Below are 22607 nucleotides of genomic sequence, written 5' to 3'. Positions count from 1 at the left end.
GGCGGAAATTATAAACGTGAATTACTTTTTTTTGTTAGTGTACTTAATGTCAAGCAGAGTGTAACGAATTTTCTTGAATTAATATGTACATTGAAAAATTTAATGCAAAGTGGAAAATAAATTTATTAATAAAATACTTGGATAGATTTAACTTTATTAAGAAAGTTTTATTTAAAATTTTAATTAAAAAAAGATAAATTTTTACTTAAAAAATTAAATTAATTAAAAATAAAAAAAATATACCTAAATAAAAATGAAGATTTTTATAATGTATAGATACTTAATAAAATTCTTACTTTTACAATCTTTGACTTATCACTCTTAAATTAGTAATTTAATATACTATTAAAAGTTATGAATATAACAAATAAATAAATAGGATATTTTATTAATAAAATAAGATAGATTTTTATTTAGTATAAATTAATACAATAATTACAAAGTAAAATAAAAACATTAATTTAATTAATTATTAAAATAAAAATAAAATTACTCTGTATACTTGATCAAATTCTTATTTTTATAATATCTTAATTATTGCTCTTAAATTAGTAAATTATCATAATATTAAAAGTCATGAAATAATAAATAAATAAATAAAGTATTTTATTAATAAAATAATATAAATATTTTTTTTAAAATCCATCTAAATTAGGTTAGTATCAACACGAAGTGAAATGACGAATAAAAGTGAATTAATTGGTCTCATAAAATGAATTCACTTTCCTTGTATCACTCACTTGAACGAGTATAAATGAATTACCGGTAACTCTCGAGTTTTGGTGTCGTAAGACATGTAAATGATTATTTAGGTGGGTATCCAGTCATTTTAAAACGTACAGAATTTTACGCGTTCCAACAGTTGATGAATGGTGATGGCAGAGGAACGTGAAAAGGTATCTGCAAGCCCAGAAGCCGACATGAAGAAGAGATATCATACCTGCTTTAAAATGCTGTTCTTTCACTTTCTTCGCTTCTTGCGAATTCAGATTTTTTTTTTTTTTTGGGCTGGGACAGGACCAGAAAGCTCCACCCAGCAATCAGTCGCGCACTCAAGCACCACCTCTCATCACAAGAGGATCACATTAAACATGAGATCTCTCCTTTCATCTGCCACTCTCGTTTTCTCTGCTTTTCACCGATGTCTGACAGGGTTGGGACCTTGCTGATAAAAGAAAGTTCTGTTTAACGTTTTCATGAAACAGATCGTGAGCGGCATCAGCCAAGACCGTCTTTTAAGGAAATCTAGTGTAAAGAATCAAAACTTGAGAGAGTCTCTTCAACTGTTTCCTTGGTAAATTCTAGTTAGTTTTGGGATGAACTTAACAAGGGCAATGACAGACACATCAATTATTTCACTTCTACTCCTGTCTGCCGATGTCAGAAATACCAGCAAACTGCAGTTTGTGAAGATTCCAGCTACTCTTGATGGAAAGAGAAGCAGAAAAAGAATGGGTTGTTGTCATTCTCTTTGTGACCAGATATAGGTGGTTCACCTGATTAGAAGCCTCACAGAGGACAGACATAAAACAAAAGCAAGACAGATGAATGGCGCAGTTGAGGTTATGCTTTCAGTAAATGATAAGAAGAGATGGCCAAAAGAAAAAATATGGAAACACAGGCTTCCTGCACGCCCATTCATATCTTCAATCACAAACCTCAATGACCTTGAATACGGCCGAATCACCTATCTTTTGGAAGACAACCACTCGATCATTAGGCTTCAGTAAACCAACCATCTTGCCATGACTCAAGGCAAGTGCAAGGCTAGACTCCTCGCTCGGGCCTTCCAAACCAACCTGGGATATAAATTAAGAGCATTAAACGAGTCCCACGCACTATCTAACTCTGTTGTTGGAGGTAAAACCAGAGATGTTTAACTTGGGGACAGCAGTTAATTTTTTGTGATTTCTTATCGAGTCAACACAAGTTGATCATCTCACAAGTCCTATGACGGAATCCATGCATGGCTGAGAGATTCTTGATCTTACCTGATCATGACTTGCCAGAATAGGCCACAGTCCTCTCACTGCAAGACAATGCCTAGCCTGCATCACATATGTCCATCAAATTTTACTTATCTTGTGATTATCACTACAGAAATGAGAAAGGCATCCAGTCTTTCAATTTCCCCATAGTTTTTTTGGCCTACAAAGAGGTTACCTGTGATATACCAGCAAAGCTCCATTTCAAGGAATTTCCTTTAAGATGTGGGATCACAACAGCCAGAACAGGAATCATAGGTCTATATTTAGCAACCAACCTGGTATATGAACCTTATTGACTTGAGTGACCGGAAAAATTTCATCATTTCTTATTATACATGAAAATCTGGATCTAGAAGTGGTCATAGAAAGATACCTTGCAGCTCTTCCTGTGGAAGTGAATGCAACAATTACTGATGCTTTGACTCTATATGCTGCTCCCACCTTTGCAAAGAATGAAAAGCAAACAAAACCATTATGCTCTTAGTGTCCATCTGATTATTGATAATCACAACAAGGGACGAGATGAAATACTACCGCAGATGAAGCAACTGACTCGGCATGTGACATGGGCTCAGCATGGTGGGCAATTCTCTTGAAATTAATAGACTGGTTGTAAACAGCTTCAGCCTAAAGATACAGAAGCACTCAGTATCCTCGAGATCAATACTAATAATTTCATAATTCTTTTTAAGGTCACGGTTGTCATCTTCTAAAAGCATTGAAAAGAACAGATAGAAGAACTCTTAAGAAACACAAATGCCACAAACAAAAAGAAGGAAAAGCCCTCCATTTTCAAGTGAAAATAATGGTCCTACTCTAATTAAATTGATCAATTCAACTCACTCTAAGATGAGGAGTCCACGCTTCATTTTATTCACACATGCTAACATGGAAAAACTCTTCAAAAGCATACTCCCAAGACGAATGCTTTAGAAATCTTATAGCATAAAAATTATCATTTTGGCACCTGCACTATGTTTTAAAAGATGGCCAGATTTGATTGCTTATTTATGTAATTACAATTTTGCACCACTTTAGGTGGTCTCATTGACAAATCAATACAGTTACCAATTTATGGTACATTACCAACATTTAACACCCCCTAAGTGGCAGCAGAGATGTCAAGCCAGTCGAATGACTCACAAAATTGTGATGTCAAGACCGAAGTTCATTCACTGTAGAAACCAACAAGCATGTATTATAGAGAGGTAAAAATGCAGAGCCTTACTTCAGCACATATTCGACCCACAGTTTTTATTGTTTCTACAGGATAGAGACCCCGTAGCGTCTCTGCACCTAATAAGATACCATCGGTTCCTGCAGGGGGTATTAAAGATGCAGTTCACGGTTATAATTAATTGAAAATACATGCAATAATATGTACAAGGATAACTAAGACTTTATTGTTCTTTTAAGGAATAACACTCTATTGTCAGCATCTTAAGATTACACCAACCATCCAAGACTGCATTTGCTACATCAGTTGCCTCTGCACGAGTTGGGCGCAGGTTGTTGGTCATGCTATCAACTACTCGAGTGATTATGGCAGGCTTTCCAGCCAAATTGCACTTGTGTATGGCATATTTCTGAAACAAGAAAACCTGATAGAGAGAGAGCATGCATTAGTATGTGCAAAATTCATGAAAATCTAGAAAATGTTCAGTATCAGCTAACTGTAGAATGGCAAAGGCCATTATTCTGACATGATGGTCTTTTTGTTCATCAGGGGTATTTTTGTCATTATGGTGTCCAAGGTTATAGTTGTAATTATTCCACTGACTACTACTGCATTACAGTTCAGAGGTAATAGTTTATTTTGTCAAGGGTAGTGTTATATTTACTGAAACTGTAGTTAAGAGACTGCTACTAATTGGCTTAGGGGTTTGGGGGGGAGCAATTTAGTCATGGAGCTTCATATTGGGTTGATTTGTATCTGCTGTCCATTCCTGCTCCCAAATTGTACCTTCACAGACTTTTTTTCTGGTTTACAATTTGCTATTGCTGTTTTCTGCTAGTTGTCGATAGCTGCTGCTGTCTGAAGTACAATTATAATGTCATGGTACTGTTAGATATGCCTTAAGTGCTGGTTTTAACATTGTGGTATTTCTCTGGTGTGAATAAGAGTGAAATCCATACTTATGCAAGTTATTGTTTGATTCTGATTGCTGATTAATAGTGTATTTTGCTGGATTTTGGGGGCTCAAGTCTCATAGTGGTTAGTTAATTCCTCTACAGAAGTTATGGCAGCTCCTAGAGAAGTTGTAGCCTGCTAGTGCTCAGATTACTACAGTCAATTGAATGGAAAGAATTCTACTGTGGGCTAGAACAGAAGAAAAATCTTTTTCGGTGCAAAGGAAAGGCTTCACTTCATCAGTGCAGCATTTCCATCTCCTCTACCCAAGCATTGGAGATGTGAAAATTTTCTGGTAATGTCATGGCCACTTTATGATCAGAATTATTCATTTTTTTAACAAGCAAAGCTAGAATGAAAGAGTGAGAGCCAAAACAGGGGGTCTCCCAAAACAACGATAGATTGGAGAGAGACTCCTTGTTTGGCAAATTAGATCTTCATTAATAATTAGTGTTGAACCATTGCTCAATATGTGCAGAATAATTTATAGAAGAGATTCTCTTGGGAGAGGAATCTCTATAGGATATTTTTCAGACAAGTATGTCACAGATTTTATTAGTGAGATAGGTGCCATGTGGCAGGAGATTAGTTTCTATCACCCGTTCACTATGGATGAGCAGTAAGCTCAGAGACAAACAGAGAGTGAAAGACGCCCCTCCTTCAGCCTCTTGGCCCATTGTATGATCTATGCACGCCTAGGTGTTGGCTAGTATAGATGAACTTTACATGGAGAATCTTTGTGTTAGGGTGTTTAAGAGTTTAACCTGCAGTTACATCAGTTACTAACCCTGGTAACGAAACAAATACCTGTCTTAAACACAAATTTCACACAGGCTATCAAAAGCTGAAGGGGTGGTTAAAGAGGCAAAGGCTGAGAGAGGGAAGGTCGCAGTTGTAGTCAAGGAGATAGGAAGTATGTTCATCATGGCATTACTAATTACTTTTCTTATTGGTGTAGGGACAAATTTGCTAAACCTACATGGGCCAATCAGGCTATGCATGAAGGTGGAAACACATCTGCTGGTGGGACTAAATTTGATGTGATGCCAAGTTCTAAGGATAACCTTGAGAAGTTGTTACAATTTGCACAGTAATTTGCAGTCTACTTCTTCCTCAGCTAGTGCCACTTTGTCTCATCCAAGTATTTCTGTTTTTCATCTCTTCATAAAAAAATGGGTCATTGAATTAGGTGTCGCAGCCCACATGATAGGTAACCCTCATTTTTTTCTGTTCTATCTGTAAAACTACATCCTCTGGATCTATTACTTTGGCAGGTGGGCTGAGTCTCATGTGCAGTAAAGGATGGTTGAGTTACTCCTATTTTTCTTTTGTTTCATATACACCAAAGTCTCCCATAGCGGTACAGGTTGGTTTATGATGTACTCCTATGTTTCTTTTGTTTCATATACACCAAAGTCTCCCATAGTTTGTTATCAATGAGTCAATTACCTAAGCTTTGAATTGTACAGTCACTTTCTATCCTTCTATATGTGTGTCTGTCAGGACTTTTAGAAGAAGAAGATGATTGGTAGAGGGCATGAGAAGAACAACTTGTATTATCTAAATGGCGTGATTGGCTGGAGATCTCAAGCATTACAGCCATCTGTGTCTTCATATGAATGACACCTTTGGCTTGGTCATCCATCCTTAGTAAGTCTCCACCAATTATTTCCTTCCCTAAGATCTATGTTAGCTTTAGATGTAGAGCCTGACAGGGAGGGAATTATCACTGAACAACCTTTCCTCTTCAAGTCAGTAACAGGTGTTCTACTCACTTTCCTCTAGATCATACAGATGCCTCTAGTCCATGTCGAGTACCAAGTCAATCTCTTTTCAAATGTTGTGTCTTTTGCTAATGGTTGCAGTATAGTTACTTGGATTTACTTGTTGAAAGACAGATCATAAGTTCTCGATGTGTTCAAACCCTTTTATAATGAAATAAAGATTCAACTGGCTTCAATATTTCTGTGTAAACATCAAACAATGGGCTTGAGAATAAGAGTAATTTTTTATTATTATTTCTATTCATTATATGATCTTCTACATCAAATTTCTTGAGCTTTATCCTGATACGCCTTCAGTCTTTTATGTCATTAATAAGTGCTTTGTAGAGGTTTATTTACATTTTTCTTAGAGGAATACTATTATTGTAAGCTAGGGAAGGGGCAATAGAGTCAATTGGACTGATGGAAAGAGGGATATAAGGGAGCGCTTAAATTGTAGGGGTAAAGTTGTCTTTTTCATTAGGTTTGAAGGACTGTATAGAAAACCCTACAAGCTGCACAGCAAGGCAGAACTTCCTCTTCAATTTTTCACAATCATATCATCTCCCCACAATAGAATGGACTAACTGGAAGAAAGAATATAAACCTTCTCACTATTGCCTGTACTCTCTTAGGGAGATGTGTCTTGCCTGCTTGTTAATTAATTGCATTACCATTCAAAAAATTAAAAACTTGATTAATTGCATGTCTGCCTGTGTTGTAGAATAAAATTCCTACTCAGGTTTTGAATGCAAATATTCTTTTCTTTTTTTTTGCCATCTTATTTGTTTGGGTGTACTTTTTTTTTTTTTTTTAGAAGAGGTGTGAACGTATTACAGAAGAAAAAAATTACATACCTTGAAGCTAAAAAGACATTTCCTCCACAACAAGATGTTGGAGGGTAACGCCTTTTTTCGCTTAAGCATCGGCTAAGTGATTAGCAGATCTTGGAACATGTTTCCAAGTGCATTGTAAAACAGAAATGAACTTACAAATTTCATCAAAAAGCTCCCAATGACGCCAAGGAGGTTTTGATGGCTTCGAGCACCAGTTAATAATGACTTGAGAATCCCCTTCAACCAAGAGAGCACCCTCCTTTTTTTGCTTGAAAAGTTTCAGTCCGTTGAACAGCCCATGCAATTCCGCGCAAGTAGAGTCAGATACTCTAATTGGACCCGCATATGTGAAGAGAAGATTCGCTTGATCATCGTGAATTACTCCACCAAACCCAGCTGGCCCCGGACACCCGAGAGCACTTCCATCAAAATTTAGTTTAAAATGTCCAAGAGGAGGTTTGGACCATTCAACCATTACAGGGGCCTTCGATGGAACAGACATACCCACAACATTTCACCAATTTTCACGCATGTTTGTCGCTTTTAAGTTACAGAATTCTTTGCGAAGGAGAACCCAAGAGCTAACTTGACCGATGATCTGCTCACAAAGAATATTTCGAGGGAAAGCTTTCTGATTGAATTTACGATTGTTTCTTTCTTTCCATAAATTCCACGTAATGTGCCCAACACAGCAAGAGATCAAAATTTTCCCCAACTTTGGAAGATGCGAGCTAACCAAAGTTAAGATAGTGTTATGTAAATCTTGCGATGGGCAATATAATAAACCGATTTTGTCCATTAATTCGGTCCAAATCTTATGAGCATATTCGCAATGTAGAAGCGTGTGATCTGCTGTTTCAGGGGATGTGTTGCAAAATGGGCATTCTGGATTAGGAATATTAGTGTCACGTCTTTGCAAAGCGTCAGAAGTTAAGATTTTCTTATGACATACCGTCCAGATGAAGAACTTAACTCGAGGAGGAATCGGGAGCGACCAAAGGCAGCAGGATGTTCTGCGTGGGGAGGCGGATACGAAAGCATATGATGGTACGCAGAAGCTGTAGAGAACATACCTTATTTGTTCAGCATCCAGATGAGTGTATCGGTAGAGCTTTTTAAAGTCACATCAAAGAGCAAGTTGACTAGGCAAGTGGCTTCAACAGCTTCAGAGTCATTCAACGCTCGCCTGAGATGAAGATTCCAGCCGCCCGAAGACTGCCAATGGTCAGAAACCATTGTGCTACGAGATCTTGACAGTTGATATAAACGTTGATGACTTTCCTTTAAACAACTTGACCCTATCCACCAATCCGTCCAGAATAGAGTATCTATACCGCTCCCAATGTAGCATTTGACGGCAGATTTGAAGGTAGGTAAGAGTTTGGCAATTTTCTTCCAAATAGGGGATAACTTGTAAAATCTTTCCCCGTCCGTCCACCAGCCATTGTCTATTCCGGATTTTATTGCAACCATTCGGCGCCACAGCAGATTGGGTTGCATGTTGAACTTCCAAATCCACTTTAAGAGCAGAGCCTTGTTTGTGGTAGCAATGTCCCGAATCCCGAGGCCTCCCATTACAAGTGGTTTACAAACATCTACCCATTTTACAAGATTAAACTTTTTTTCCCCATTTGGCCCATCCCATAGGAATCTTCTTTTCAAAAATTCAATTCTATCCCGAATAGATGTTGGACAATGGTATAAAGATAAAAAATAAAATGGGATACCATGAAGGCAAGATTTGATAAGATAAAAATTTCCCTTTCCAAGAAGCCAAACGCTTCTCAAGCCGCTCAACAACCGGAAACCAGGAGTTTTTAGTAGGCAGGAGTGGAGTCAAAGGTAAGCCCAGATATGTGCTCGGAACGGACGCTACCTTACAACCCAGATAGTTCGCCATTGAGTTGAGAATAGAGGCTTCAATATTAAATCCAAAAATTGATGTTTTTTCGCAGCTAATCTTTTGACCCGAGGTCAATTCAAAGATGTTCAAAATTGCTTTCATGTGTTTAATTTGTCTCATGGACCCTTCTCCAAAAAAGATAGAGTCATCAGCATACTGTAGAATGGGAACGTCTTGGTTTGGATCAGAAAAAACAAGACTTAGCCAACCCGAACATTTGGCAAACCGGATCATAGAGGTAAGGTTTCCAACAAGAGTAAAAATAAATGGAGATAGGGGGTCGCCTTGTCTTATCCCCCTAGAAGCTTTGAAATAACCTCGAGGTTTTCCCTTTACCAAGACAGAATAAGGAGAGGAAATACAGCTCCTCATCCAGAATTTCCATCTTGTGCCAAAACCCATAGGGTCAAAAAGATAGTCCACCAGTTTCCAATCAACCCGATCAAAAGCTTTCTCAAAATCAATTTTCAAAACAAACCTTGGAAGGGAAGATTTTTTAAAAGAATCAAGGAGTTCATGAGCTGTTAGAGAAGAGTCCATGATGTTTCTGTTTCGGATAAAAGCACTTTGACAAGGATTAATTACCTTGTAAAGGATTGCTTTCAGCCGATTAGCCAATAGACGCCCAATAATTTTATATGAACTGGAAGTGAGGCTAATAGGGCGAAAATCTTTGGGTAACTCCGAATTAGTTTTTTTAGGAATAAGTGCAATAAAAGATGCGCCGATTCCAGAGTGAGTTATTCCCACTTGGTGAAAATTGTGAACGAGGGCACAAAGATCATTTTTTAACAGGTCCCAAAAACAGTGATAAAATTCACCATTAAAGCCATCTGGTCCGGGGGCTTTATCTTTAAGAAGGTCAAGGACAGCCCGTTCAATTTCTTCTGAGGAAAATGGTTTTTCAAGATCAGTAGCGTCTTCAGCTGAAATGTGCTCGAAGTCGAGCTGATGGATATTTGTACATCATTTTTGTCAAATCTATAGATAGAGTGTCACCTAGATTTTTTATGTGTGTATTTTTGGGATATTCTTGAGTTCAAAAGGGATACAAATGTTTTATATCCTACTCGTAAGGTTTATATTTCTGCTGATTTGACATTCTACTACTCTTCCTCTTCTAGTTAGCATGCCTTGCTCTATTCAAGAGACACAAAAGCCCTAACAGGTGCCGTAGTTGGATGTCTCGGGGTATTCACAGTTACATATCATCTAGATGGATCTATTAAAAGGTGGCCAAGTTAGATGCATAGGTTGTACCCAAACTTATGGTGTAGATCACTTTGAAACTTTCTCACTTGTTGCAAGTAGAGTTTAGTGTACATATTGAATTCTATAACTATAAGGGTTAGACCTTGCATCAACTTGATGCAAAGTGTTTTTCTATATGTAGATGCTGTTGAAGAGGTGACACAGATTCCAAGATTTATTGCTCAGGGGGTGATAAAGTTTGTAGGTTACAGAGGGTAATATATAGTTTAAAACAAGATTAGAGTGTTTGGTTTTATAAGGTTTTTAAGGCAGTGATAGTTTTGGCATTTAAATGAGGTGACAGATTCTTCAGTTTGTGTCCTCAAGCACGATATTGAAGTTGTATTAATTGTTTATGTTGACAATATTGTTTTTTTTAGTAGTGACTTGTCAGTACTTGAGAACATTAAGGCATATCTGAAGCAACATTCTCAAAGCAAGGACCTGGGACATTGGAAGTATTTTCTCAGGATCAAAGTTTCTAGAAATAAGGCTGAAATTTTATTGTCTGAAAGAATGTACATGATCGATTTGTTGTTTGAGACAAGCTGACTTGGCACAAAAGAGACTCATATGGAAGCCAATGTGGATTTCCAAGATGATTACTCTCACTCTGAAAGACAAAACTCAATGGGAAGCTTGTGGCATGTTGATCTATGCCAGAGTAACATAAGGACATTTCTTATGTAGTCAACTTACGCAGAATCAGAGAAAAATCCATCAGGATGTTGTTCATGGAATATTGGGTATATGAAGGTGCACCAAATAAAGGGTTGTTAAATAAACCTCATGATCATCTTGACATCATGGATTTTTCATATACAAGTAACAAAGTTAGCGAGATGTCAACTAATTGTTACTATAATTTTATGGGAGAAAATTTAGTCACATGGCAAAGTAAGATACAGACAATGGCAGCTAGATTGAGTGTAAAGGGTGAGTATAGGGCCGTAGAGTGAACAACATGTGAATTAATGTGGATTAAGCCTTTAGTGTTGGACTTTGGATTCACATTTGATAAGCCCATGATAATGAGGTCTGATAATTAGACAACCATTTTTACTCTACAAGAGGATCAAGCTTATTGAACTGGATTGTCATTTTATTAGAAATACAGCCATGAGTAGAAAGATCACAACTCCTTAAGCATATGATGCAGACCAAGTTGGAGACTTCTTGACAAAAGCTTTAAACAAGAAATAACTCAATGTGCTTTATAACAAGTTGGGATTGTTTGATTATAAATGCTTCAGCTGGAGGGGAGAGTATTTGTGATATTTGTTTTCTTTATCAGGAGTACTTGGTCATTATGTTGTACAGGGGAATAGTGGTAATGTTGGAAGATGGGCCCAAACCCACACGACCAAGGAAGGCCCACATATCCAAGTGTTGGAAGATTGACCCAAGCCCATAAGACCAAAGAAGGTCCATAGGTCCATACAATGATGGCAGAATGGTAAATAAAGAGTCATCTCATAGAGATGGCATTGATGTAATTAGGTTAAGTTCTAGGGGCATTATTGTAATATTATAGTTAGATTAATCTATAAACTGAGCTTAGCGGGAGGGTTAGGATAATAAGTCCATAACCTCTTCTTCATCCTATTTTCTCCCAATGGGTGTCTCTCTCTTTTTCTCCATGAACTAAATCCATAGCCATAAAAATCAACATGGTATCAAAGCAATGATTTTTAGGACTCGTAGCTATGTTTTTTAGCTACGAGTCCATAACCCTTTTTTTTTTTTCTTTGTCATATTCTTTTTTTCATAGTTATTGGGACTTCGTTTTTTATATTATTGCTCATTTTCTTCTGTTTCCTGGCAACGTGGACGGCAGTAACCAGTGGATCATTCTAATGATTCGAGGAAGACGGATTTTTTTATGGCGCCTCATCTTTATCGCTGACTGTTGTAGCAACCAAACCGTGCAACTCGAAGCCCTTTGAATGGTCTATGATGAATCGCAATGTTTTGATTTGAAGCTGTTTTTTTCCAGCCCCGAGACTCCTCATCGATGCACTTTCATCACTTTCCTCGCCTGAACCGACGATTCATCACCGACAACTCGACTCTACCACTAGAATCTGGTCCAGCTCAAGGGCTGGTGCACTAAACAAGGAAAAGTGCTCGTCGACTTGATGAAGTCATGCAAAGAAAAAAATACCCACGAGAAGAGTTTTGGATATTATTCTGGGAAGTCGTAAATCCTTACTACTACAAACTCGCCATCCCTTGTTTGAGTTGCTGTATTTTATTTCTTTCTCTGGAACAAACACTTCACCATCTCTCTGGCGTCTTCTACAGAGAAAAGGACAATGGCGATAATACGAAGATAATCTACTTGAAGAATATTGCTGGAAAACGTATCCGAGCAAGTTTCTAGCAACTTTTCGTTCCCATTTTTTGCAAAGCTCCCCTCCAGCAATCAACCAGCATCCAGAAAAAATTTCGCTGCTGCTTATTATCTTCTAGCGAACCAGGAAATCTTCCAGCCGTAGAAATAATCTGATTTCGGAAATTCTGTCACTGGCTCTTATCCTCTTATTACGGAAGATTAATTTATTTCAAAAAAGGAGGAACAATTGTTCTTCGCTGATTTATTTTCTCCGCTGCAGAAACAGGTGCTCCATTGCCATTTACAGAGAGCTGTTTTTTTCCAAAAACTCTTCTGCTGCTGCTTATCCAGGATCTTTGATTCAGAGGCTGCTGATTTCCCGTAATTCAGAGACTGGATTGATTAATTTGCCAACAAGATTATCTTCAAAGATTTATCTAGAGATCCATACAATCTATAACTGTTTCCAATATCTTGGGTTGATCTTAGTTTCCAAAAACATGTGATATTCCCCTGTTCGGAAAGATCACGAATCTGTTCGGAAGTCAGCGTCACACTAAAAGGCAACGACACTGTTTTTGTTCATCGACAGCTCTGTTGCTGTTGCCGGGGACGACGACCCCAAACTCCGCTTAGTCATCTTGCCATCACAGGCCTCTGCTGGTTAACAGTAGATTTCGAAGAATTCTTTTTTCCCGACTGGAAAGTAATCTCCTTGTTTCAGACCACCGGCTGGTTTATTTTGGGAAGTCTCTGACTAGTTGGAACTTGCTCTGTATTCCGTAATTTCCAACCAGCACTGAAGTTGCCGACGTCGTCAAAATCATACCTTCGACGTTGTTGGGTTATCGTGTTCATGACATCATGTTCTGCTTGATTCCTGATGATGTTTCTTATTTCGGAAAGTTCTCTGGCTCCTCGGATATATGTTCCAATCTCTCTGCTTGGTTGCCGCGGGAGGACGAAGATGTCATGATTGCTACCAAAGACAATGACACTGTTTTTTAATTAAATTTTCCTAAGTTAGGAAACTTGGTTTAATCAGGCGGCGATTTAGCTCAACCCGGACCGGGCCTAGTTAACCCAGCAACCCGAGGCTACTTACTGGTTTTGTTCATGACCGAGTCAATTCGGACCAACTTGGACCAGGTCAACTTCACTCGGTCCACTTTTTCTTTCTTCGGTATACGGGTCTGGATCCCAAGTTCTATGCCGATTCCTTCTGCGACTCGGCTATATTGGTGATATCTGACTCGACTCGACTCGACTTGGTCCCTTTTTCTTCGGCTGGATTATTATTTTGAAGTATTGGCGGTATATTCCTTGGTCAACATATTATTTGGTGCAGATACTCGCATCGGATTATTTCATGGGTCCTTTTATAAGGATTTTTATTATTCGGTACGTGTTAATGGGCCCAGGCCCATTTTAGCTGTTGCTATTGTGTCTCTTTGGATGAGACATTATTATTGAAGAAGGACTTCTCAATTACTGATTTTTATCAGTATCGGCTATTATGATAATGAAGAAAGCCAAGGTGGCCCCAGAATATTATCTTCTGGGTAATTACCCATTACCCCCCTTAATTGGTATTTATTACTCCTACCATTTGAGAGTTGGTGTCCTATAGAGGGAAACGGTGATGGAGGAGTTTTATTACACTTCTGAGCACTGCGTATAGACCCATTACCTACAGAAGATAGGAGTGTGTCCTACATCCAACATGAGTTATGACTGGAGTATGGAGCAATGTCCTATAGCTTGGAGTGATTTTACTCTCACTTATCTTATGCCAGTTGGGCCTCCTAGAAGAGACCACCAGCGTGAGGGGGAGTGTTGGAAGATATGGAGGACTGTCATTTTATACGAGAAGATCTTATACACCGTGCATGATGTTCTCTCACCCCAACTTGAGGGGGAGTGTTGGAAGATGGGCCCAAGCCCACACGACCAAGGAAGGCCCACATATCTAAGTGTGTTGGAAGATTGGCCCACACATCCAAGAGATATAGAAGATGGGCTCAACAGACCAAGGAGAAGGCCCACAGGCCCATACAATGATAACAGGATGGTAAATAAAGAGTCATCTCATAGAGAGCATTGATGTAATTAGGTTAAGTTCCAGGGGTATTATTGTAATGTTGTAGTTTGATTAATATATAAATTGAGCTTAGGAGGAGGGTTATGATAATAAGTCCATAACCTCTTCTTCTTCCTGTTTTCTCCCAATGGGTGCCCCTCCCTTTTTCTCCATGAACTAAATCCATGGAGTTCTGATATCAACAGTAATTGTTCTACTCAATGCTATCGTGTTAGAGTTTGATGATAGTAGTTTATACTGTCAAGGGTAGTATTATATTTACGTAAACAGGAAGCTAAGGGGCTGTTATTGGTGAGGGCAATTTAGTCAATGTAACTAATTGTTACTTATGTTTATGAGATATGAGGGGTCAAACCCAAACCCTCTCTTCTCTTTTCATGCCACAAACTTTCTCTCTTCTCCTCATTTCTTCTAATTTCTCTCCAGGAATTCAATCTTAATCCATTTTTACAACATACCCATCTTTCACTTAAAGTGAATAAATCATCCTAGATTGCAGCCAACAAAACAAGGAGCCGACAACTCACAAGGGAACTCGATAAGCATTTTTTTCCTTTTTTTTATTTAAAGGATAAGAATATCATAAAAAAAAAAGAAATGAAGGAAAGACAAACAATTTTTGTACCAAAAGTGGCAAGAAAGAGGTAAAAATGAACCTTTCACCTATGATATGATACATATTTACAATATCAAAATTTCTGACTAAAACTTTTCAAAAAAATATAAAACATTGGTGTGTTGATGCCCCCAAAAGTTTTCTGTTCGCGACCTTGCTGACATTGGCCATATAAATCAAAAGCTTCCACAAGTTTCTATTTGGTATCATGTATTCCATCAGATTCTTTCTCACACTGATTCTGAACTGGTACCAAGTAATTGGTCTTGCTAATGGTCCTTACTTTTCATGTTTTAGCAAATGAACATGATTTGTTTTCTTTCTTTTCTGTTTCTTTTTTTAGATGTGAATCACACTCATACATAACATCCTAATCCCCTGGTGAGATTTGTATCCTAGACCTCAGCTAGAAGCCCTCATTTAGCCATTGCAAAAAAGGCCTAATACACTATTGAACACAGATCATTAAATTTTACTTTATAGGAATACTTAAAAGTGACGACTGCTTACCTTTTCAGGAGGGAGGTCAATTCCCAAATTCCCACGACAAAGGATAATACCATCTGCTTCTTGAAGAATTTCATCAAAATGCTTCAAGCCCTGTTATACCACCACAAAGTATGATGATCTAAACGCCACAGAACACATGAAGGACATCATCAACTTTCTGTTCATTACATTTTGTATACCTCCACATTCTCAACTTTTGCAAAGATCTGTGTTTCCTCAAGATTGTGTGTTTTAAGGAAATCCCTTAGCTGCACATTGAAATTAATATTTAAATCAGCCCAGAAAATGCAAATTTAGTGATTCAGGGTGGCAAACTGTATTTTTAGACATCAAATGACTGTCAAGAAGGATTTAAGCAACATATAAATTCTTTAACTGAAAAACCCACAAAGCATTACATTTCATAGACTAATATTTCATTTGCATTATGGTTCGTGACATTTCTGAAATGATTTTGAAATGCTTCATGTGGTTTTCTGTGCTTCTTTGGCAAAGAAAAGACATGTGTTCCTACACTCTTTATGTTTCTATTTGCCACTGGTGCAAGTCCATCTCACTGCACACAAGAAGACTGGCCTATATGCTAAAAAGAATTTTTACTACATAAGTTGCTGAACCCCTAACACGAGCTACAGATAGAATCTGGTGATTAGAGGAGGATAAGTATCTCAAGTAGAGTTGTATCAAAGAACACAAAACAATTGAAAAGAACATAAACAAGTGAAAAGACCCATCCAAAGCTACCTTTATAATTTTAAAGTAGCACAAAATTTCACAGGCCTTAGAGTCAATCCACACATAAACTGAGCTTCTTTAGGAATAAATAATATTTTGCAGACAGACAGAGAAAGAGAACAAAAATATAAGGAACCATATAAAAGGAAACAATACTATCGGCGCTCAAATGGGGGAAAACAAACTAAGGTTTGACTAACAAACAAAGACATCCTTGGACTTAATTTCATAGATTGAATAAGAAAAATAGTAGAAATACCTAGTGTGCGATACATGGACTCACACCACATTCAGCCATTAAAGAAAAGAGAGCTAGTTGAACCCCACATTTTGAATAACTTCTCTATCGACAAAATCAGCATACCATCAGCTATGGCAAAAAATTGTTGATAAAGACCCAACATTTAGGCAGCTGATTTATGAACTAAAAGCTGACTGTCTTGGCCAGTCCCTTTTAAACTTCAGAATTCAAAGTAGGACAACTGAACGGCTCTGAAGATTTATAGGCTTCAAGAGCCTTGAAGTCACCGTTTTTAGCCATCAAATTTCTTCTCCATGAAAATAAAGATAGAATTTAAAGCAAAAACAAGCTACTTGGATACAGAACATCACCTCACATACATCCTCTGCATGGCGTGTATAAGATAGGGAAATAAAATCAACCTTGTTACGAGAACCCCATGATGAAATCACCTTTTAAAGAACAGGAAAAGGACACAAGAGCAGGTTAGTGCCTGATGCAGTCAATCACAACAGTTTAATGCGGGGCCTGATGTTTTCAAGCAAATAAAGACTTATTGTTACAAACTATCAGAAAGTTTTCTTCTCATTTTAAATGATTTATCAGAGAGAGAGAGAGAGAGAGAGGGTATGGTTACAAGAAAAAAGAAGCATAGATCTGTAAGAATTTCAATTTCTAAAAAGAGTAGATACCCTTAACAAGAGAACTATCAAACAAAGCACTGCTTCCCTGTGATTTTCATGATCAGTATCAAATTTGAGAAAACAACAGCACATAGGAGAAGATGTGATCATAAGATTACATAAGACTACCTTCTTGTCAGTTTCACTCAAAGTGGGCAAACTGATGTCGACTTGGGATACATGCATCATGAAAATGAAACCTTCAAGTGTCGCTGTGTTCTTCACCAGACAAATAACATCTGACCCATTTGTGTCCACTACCTTTAGAAAAGGTAAGAACTGCGATTAACATCCTGAAAATTTTCTCTGGGCTCAAATAAATAAATAAAGTACATCACCTACCTCAAGCCATACTGAGGTCGTTTCACTTCCTGTGAAAAGATGTTGGCCAAGAAAGATAGTGTCTCCTTGTTTAACTGCCTAAAGTACAACAGGGGAAATGTAAAACAACATCAACAGAAACTCAGGAAAAGCATTGTTGATGCTGCAATTCTCATAATGCCTAAAAGACCTTTTTTAATGGAAAACAAAGAACGGGTATTGTTTCTAAAACATAGCCTGTGACACTATAAACCCACCAACAAACAGAAAAGTGATTAACAAGAAATTATAACAAGGGAAACCTCATTATCTCAAATAAACCACACATACTAAACATATGATAAACAGATGTTTAAAAGTTATTTTTCTCAAACATGAAGCCTGAAGGTCACAATATTTCTTTTTTTCAACCTTGAGGTAATTTATTGATGATAAATGTTGGGTCCAGTCCACCCCAAAATACCTAACCAAGTTAGGAGATCGTTTGCCATCTAATAAGAACAAAATCTTTCTCATCTTCGACCCGTGTGGGAATTTTTTACATACTCCCCCTCATGTGTGGGCCTCTTTGTGGCTACACTTGAACAGGTCCAGGTGGAGGCCAACAGCCAAATATCCACTAATACCATAACAAAGTTGGGTCAAACTCCATCCCAAAATGACTAGCTAAGTTAGAAGGCCTCTTTCAAACTAATAAGCACAAGACTTTCTAATCTTTGATTCATGTGAAACTATTCCTAGCAATTGAAGGAGGAAAAAGAGAACAAAGAAGAGCGACAATTCTGTGTGCCAAAGATACAACAAATGGAAAAATAAACCTTTAATAATTTTTTTATAAAAAAGAGATCATGAAGATCCACTTTATCTCCCAGTAAATCATCCATAGTTTGATTAACAAAGAGTGGAATGTTGGTCCGGTAAACTGCAGATAGAAAGAGATCAAGCAATGTCGGAAGTCTTTCCACAAAACTGAAGCTATCATAAAAAAATATTCAACATGCTCACACCAGCCAATGCCCACTTTGGAATCACCTTCCACTAAAAAGGGTATTCTGGATTTAATTTCTAGTGACTTAAACCATGGAGCAAAGTTTAAAAAAAATTGGAGCAAACAATCCTAGACTTATATTACCTATACTCTATGACTAAGGTGGGTTGACAAGAGAGGTTGTTAGCATATCGAATGCATTAAAATGATTATGTTTTAAATGACCCTCAATTTATTAATTAGGAAAAGACTTTGTAACTTTGGCTAGTAATTTTGGAATAGACCAGGAAATTCCAACAAATTCAATCTTCATAGAGTACAAAACACCATGAAGCCAAGGAAATGCACCCAATGTGATGCTAGATGACTTCCTTGAAATCCGTCAAGCATGAACCACCATCATATTTTAGCTCTTGCTTATCATATGACAAGGCTCTGAAGGAGTAAAATGGGAGATCGCAGAAACAGAAGAATTTTCGTTCCACTTCGAATGATTAGCACAATTGGGTAGCCATGAAATCAACAAGAGGCCTAGATGGATAATCTCCTCAATTAACTGATTTGGACTTGCTTTAGAATGTCCTACAATTATTTTCATTCCAATTTCACCGTGTTTCTCTAGAGATTTTCTCCTTTCCTAAAGGAAGCCACCATATAATTGAGAAATTAAATAATCGAATAAGGCAGGAAAGAGGAAGTGAACATCAACATGTAAAACACACGTACCACAAAAAGGAAATGAAAATGAGGTTTATACAAACAAATGCTCATTTCGCATTAAAAATGTTAAGGAATAGTCCCACATAGATTAGTGAGTACAAAGATCTTGAGTTTATTAATTGGTAAAGAGGTTTCCTAAGTTGGCTAGTCATTTTGGGATAGGGCCTTGGACCCAATTTAACATGGTATCATAGCAGGTACTCATATGTGGGCCTACACCTAAACTATCTACTTGTAGAGCCACAAAAAAGGGCCTACACCTAAAACTATCCACTTGTAGAGCCACAAAAGAAGGCCTACACCTAAACTGCCTACTCCTAAATTATCCACTTGTAGAGTCACAAAAAGAGGGTCTACACGTGAGGGGGAGTGTTAAGGAATAGTCCCACATAGATTAGTGAGTACAAAGATCTTGAGTTTATTAGTTGGTAAAGAGGTTTCCTAAGTTGGCTAGTCATTTTGGGATAGGGCCTTGGAGCCAATTTAACAAAAAAGATTGCAAAGACAAACACCTGATGCAGTACAATAGTTTACATTTAACGGATAATAATTGAAAAGGCATCCCCAGATTCATCCTCAAGATTGACTTCGGAAAGGCATTTGACAGAGTTAACTGGAAGTTTCTGGACACCTCCTAGGGAAGATGTGATTCAGGGAAAAATAGGGCTTCTAGATCCAAAGTTGCATCTCCTCTGCAAGCTACTTCGTCCTTCTCAACGGAACAGTTTGTGGGTTTTTTAAGGGAACCAAGGGAATCAAACAGGTAGACCCCCTCTCGCCCTTGCTCTTCAACGTGGTAGCAGAATATCTATCCTCCTTGATCTACTCGGCCAAGAACATGGGATGGCTCCTTCCCACAACAGATTGCACAGCCTTTGATATTCCGATTCTCCAGTTTACGGATGATACTATTTGCTTCAGGGCTGGTACTATGGATCAGATCAGAAAATTGTGTGTCGTTCTAGGATTATTTGAATTGGCTTCCGGTTAGAACATAAACTGGGAAAAAACCACTCTTCTTGGCTACCACATTGATCCAGCTGGGCTTCGGGATATGGCGGACTACTTGGGATGCTCTGTGGGAAATATGCCAGCTACATATCTTGGGCTCCCACTTTTCGATTCTCGGCCTTCAGCGTCACCATGGTCCCCCCTCATTGAGAAATTTGAAAAGAGGTTAGCCACTTGGAGGGGTAAACTCTTATCAACAGCGGGGCGTCTCACTCTCCTCAAGTCTTGTCTGGTTGGGCTGCCAAATTATATGTTATCATTCATGCACTGTTCGGCCTCCATTTGCTCCAAAATTGATGTCATCCGTCGGCAATTTCTATGGAGAGGTCCAGAAGACACCTTCAGATACCATTTGGTTAGTTGGAAGGATATTTGTATGCCTCATAATAGGGGAGGATTGGATATCCGGCCTACAAGAGAAATGAACAAAGCTCTTATGCTCAAATGGATTTGGAATTTCAACAATAAGCATAACAGTGTATGGAGGAATATGGTGAAATTCTACCTTCAGTTTTCGGGTGCCTGGTGGAGAAAGGGTGGCGTTGCTCGCCTCCTTTCCCCGATATGGAAATCAATTTTCAAGCTCCTTCTAATATTCAGATATGTGACCTCTTTTCAATGGGAAATGGAAGGACCATTCTCTTCTAGTCGGATGAATGGTGTAGCCCCAATCCCTCTCAGAGGACTTCCCGAGGCTGCATAGGGTGGCTAGTGACCTCTCTTGCTCTGTGGCTAATTCATGGAGTGATCAGTCGTGGATTAAATGATGAGGAATCGTTGGCTTTTTTCTCTCTTCTTACCAGACTCAGTAGTACTATTATCTGGGAGCACTCAGTTGATAAGCTGATTTGGAAGACCAACAATAATGGCCAATTCACAGTTACTTCTGCTTACTCTCATATCAGAAAGCAAGACTACAGTATTCATGAGCACAAGGCGAATTTGGCTTGGAAACTCTCTGTGCCAAGCAAAATCAAATTTTTCGTGTAGTCGGCCATCAGAGAACAAATTCTTACTTCGGACAACCTTCATAGAAGAGGTTTCACCGCCCCTGATCTTTTTTGTCCCCTTTGCGGTGAGTGTGAAGAGACAGTCTAGCATGTCCTCTGACACTATGGATTTTCGTGGCAAGTTTGGATGAAGATTTTTCAGAAAATTGGGCTCCAAGTGGGGGTACATCAGGACCTCTTTAGGACCTTTGAGATGGTTCGAAGGATTCTCCTTCCTCGGCTGGGCAAGTTAATACTTTTGGCCTGTCTTGCGCATGTTCCATGGTGCATTTGGCTCAAGCGGAACAACCGAAGATTCAACTCCAAAGCAAGCACCCCGGACATCATGGTTTCGCATGGCGTTGGCCTCATCTCGAGTTGGCTTGATACAAGGAAGGATTTTGCCACTCTATCGGGGGTTTCCCTTCAGGAAAATTGGAATTTGATCGCTCATATATCTGACCCCAGCAGAACTCCGAGTATGGCCATCTGGGATCCTTCTCGTTGCGACTGCATTAAGCTGAATTTTGATGGTAGTGCTATTGGATGTCCTGAGCCGGCTAGAGTAGGTGGTGTGTTCAGAGATCACAATGGAGACCCTATTCTTTCTTATGTTAGTCCTGTGGGCATTGTCGATTCTAATACTGCTGAAGTTAGTGATCTGTTGTTCGGCCTCCAAATCTTCAGGGATCCGTCTCCATGGCAAGTTAATTATTGAAGGCAACTCGAAGATGGTTATTAGTTGGTGTTCCAAAGACAGCTTCCCCCCTTGGCGCCACTAGCCCATCACTGATAGTATTGTTGACATTGTATCTTCTGCTCATTGTAATTGGAATCTCATTCTTAGATCAGCCAACTCTTTGGCTGATAAATTGGCAAAATTCAGAACTTCCCAGCAATCTTTCATTGTTTGGGAAGGCTTCCCTCCTTTGTAAATTGCTCTTTTGAACTTTTGTCTTAATAAAAATCAGCATCATTTCAAAAAAAAAAAAAAAAAAACAGATAATAATTGAAAGCTTCCTCGGGAGTGTAGGTAACTAAAATTTCAGCAACTACTTAGAAAACTACCTCTGAATTCAAGTTTGATCCGTAAAATTTGAAGGACAAACAGTAAAGGTTTTGCAACCATTAAGAAAAAATAATATATAGAGAAAAACCATCATGTAAAAAGTGTGAAACTTAGAGAGAGAGAGAGAGAGAGAGAGAGAGAGAGAGAGAGAGAGAGAGAGAGAGAGAGGAGAAGACAAAAGGAAGCGGAAGCTCTAAATGAGCTGCGTTGAGGCAGCGGGGACGGGGTTGGTTTCCCAACCCTGTTCTGGTTTTTTTTGGGGGTTTGGGGATCAGGTTCGGGTTTTGGGAAACCCATCCCTAACCCATCTTGTGCCCACCCTTAGTCTCAAATATACTTTGTCCTCCTTCTACCCTTCAAGAACATTTTCACTGATCTTGCCCAATTGAGATAGTTCGGTCCAGTCAACTTTTCAA

At 38.4% G+C, this 22607-nt stretch overlaps 1 protein-coding gene across 1 annotated transcript; it reads right to left on the bottom strand.

Annotated features, from left to right (window-relative positions):
- Positions 1–1431: 1431 nt before the first annotated feature.
- On the bottom strand, positions 1432–17721 carry LOC137946644 (pyruvate kinase 2, cytosolic-like). Its single transcript, XM_068792971.1, has 14 exons — positions 17717–17721; positions 17605–17659; positions 17436–17513; positions 17223–17354; positions 16782–16862; positions 15614–15682; positions 15435–15524; positions 3445–3589; positions 3217–3305; positions 2523–2615; positions 2362–2429; positions 2164–2263; positions 1992–2048; positions 1432–1799 (listed from the first exon to the last, which is right to left on the bottom strand). The coding sequence occupies exons 1-14, from the start codon at positions 17719–17721 to the stop codon at positions 1647–1649; spliced, it is 1215 nt and encodes a 404-aa protein (XP_068649072.1). The 3' UTR covers positions 1432–1646.
- Positions 17722–22607: the final 4886 nt, after the last annotated feature.

This window comes from Aristolochia californica, unplaced genomic scaffold (assembly GCF_029961685.1).
Source record: "Aristolochia californica isolate CCGP_79_NKW_82.1479 unplaced genomic scaffold, dmAriCali1.0.hap1 SCAF_12, whole genome shotgun sequence".
NCBI classification, from domain to species: Eukaryota; Viridiplantae; Streptophyta; class Magnoliopsida; order Piperales; family Aristolochiaceae; genus Aristolochia; species Aristolochia californica.
Note: the sequence above shows the minus strand (reverse complement) of the source record. Positions and strands in the feature narration are given on the sequence as shown.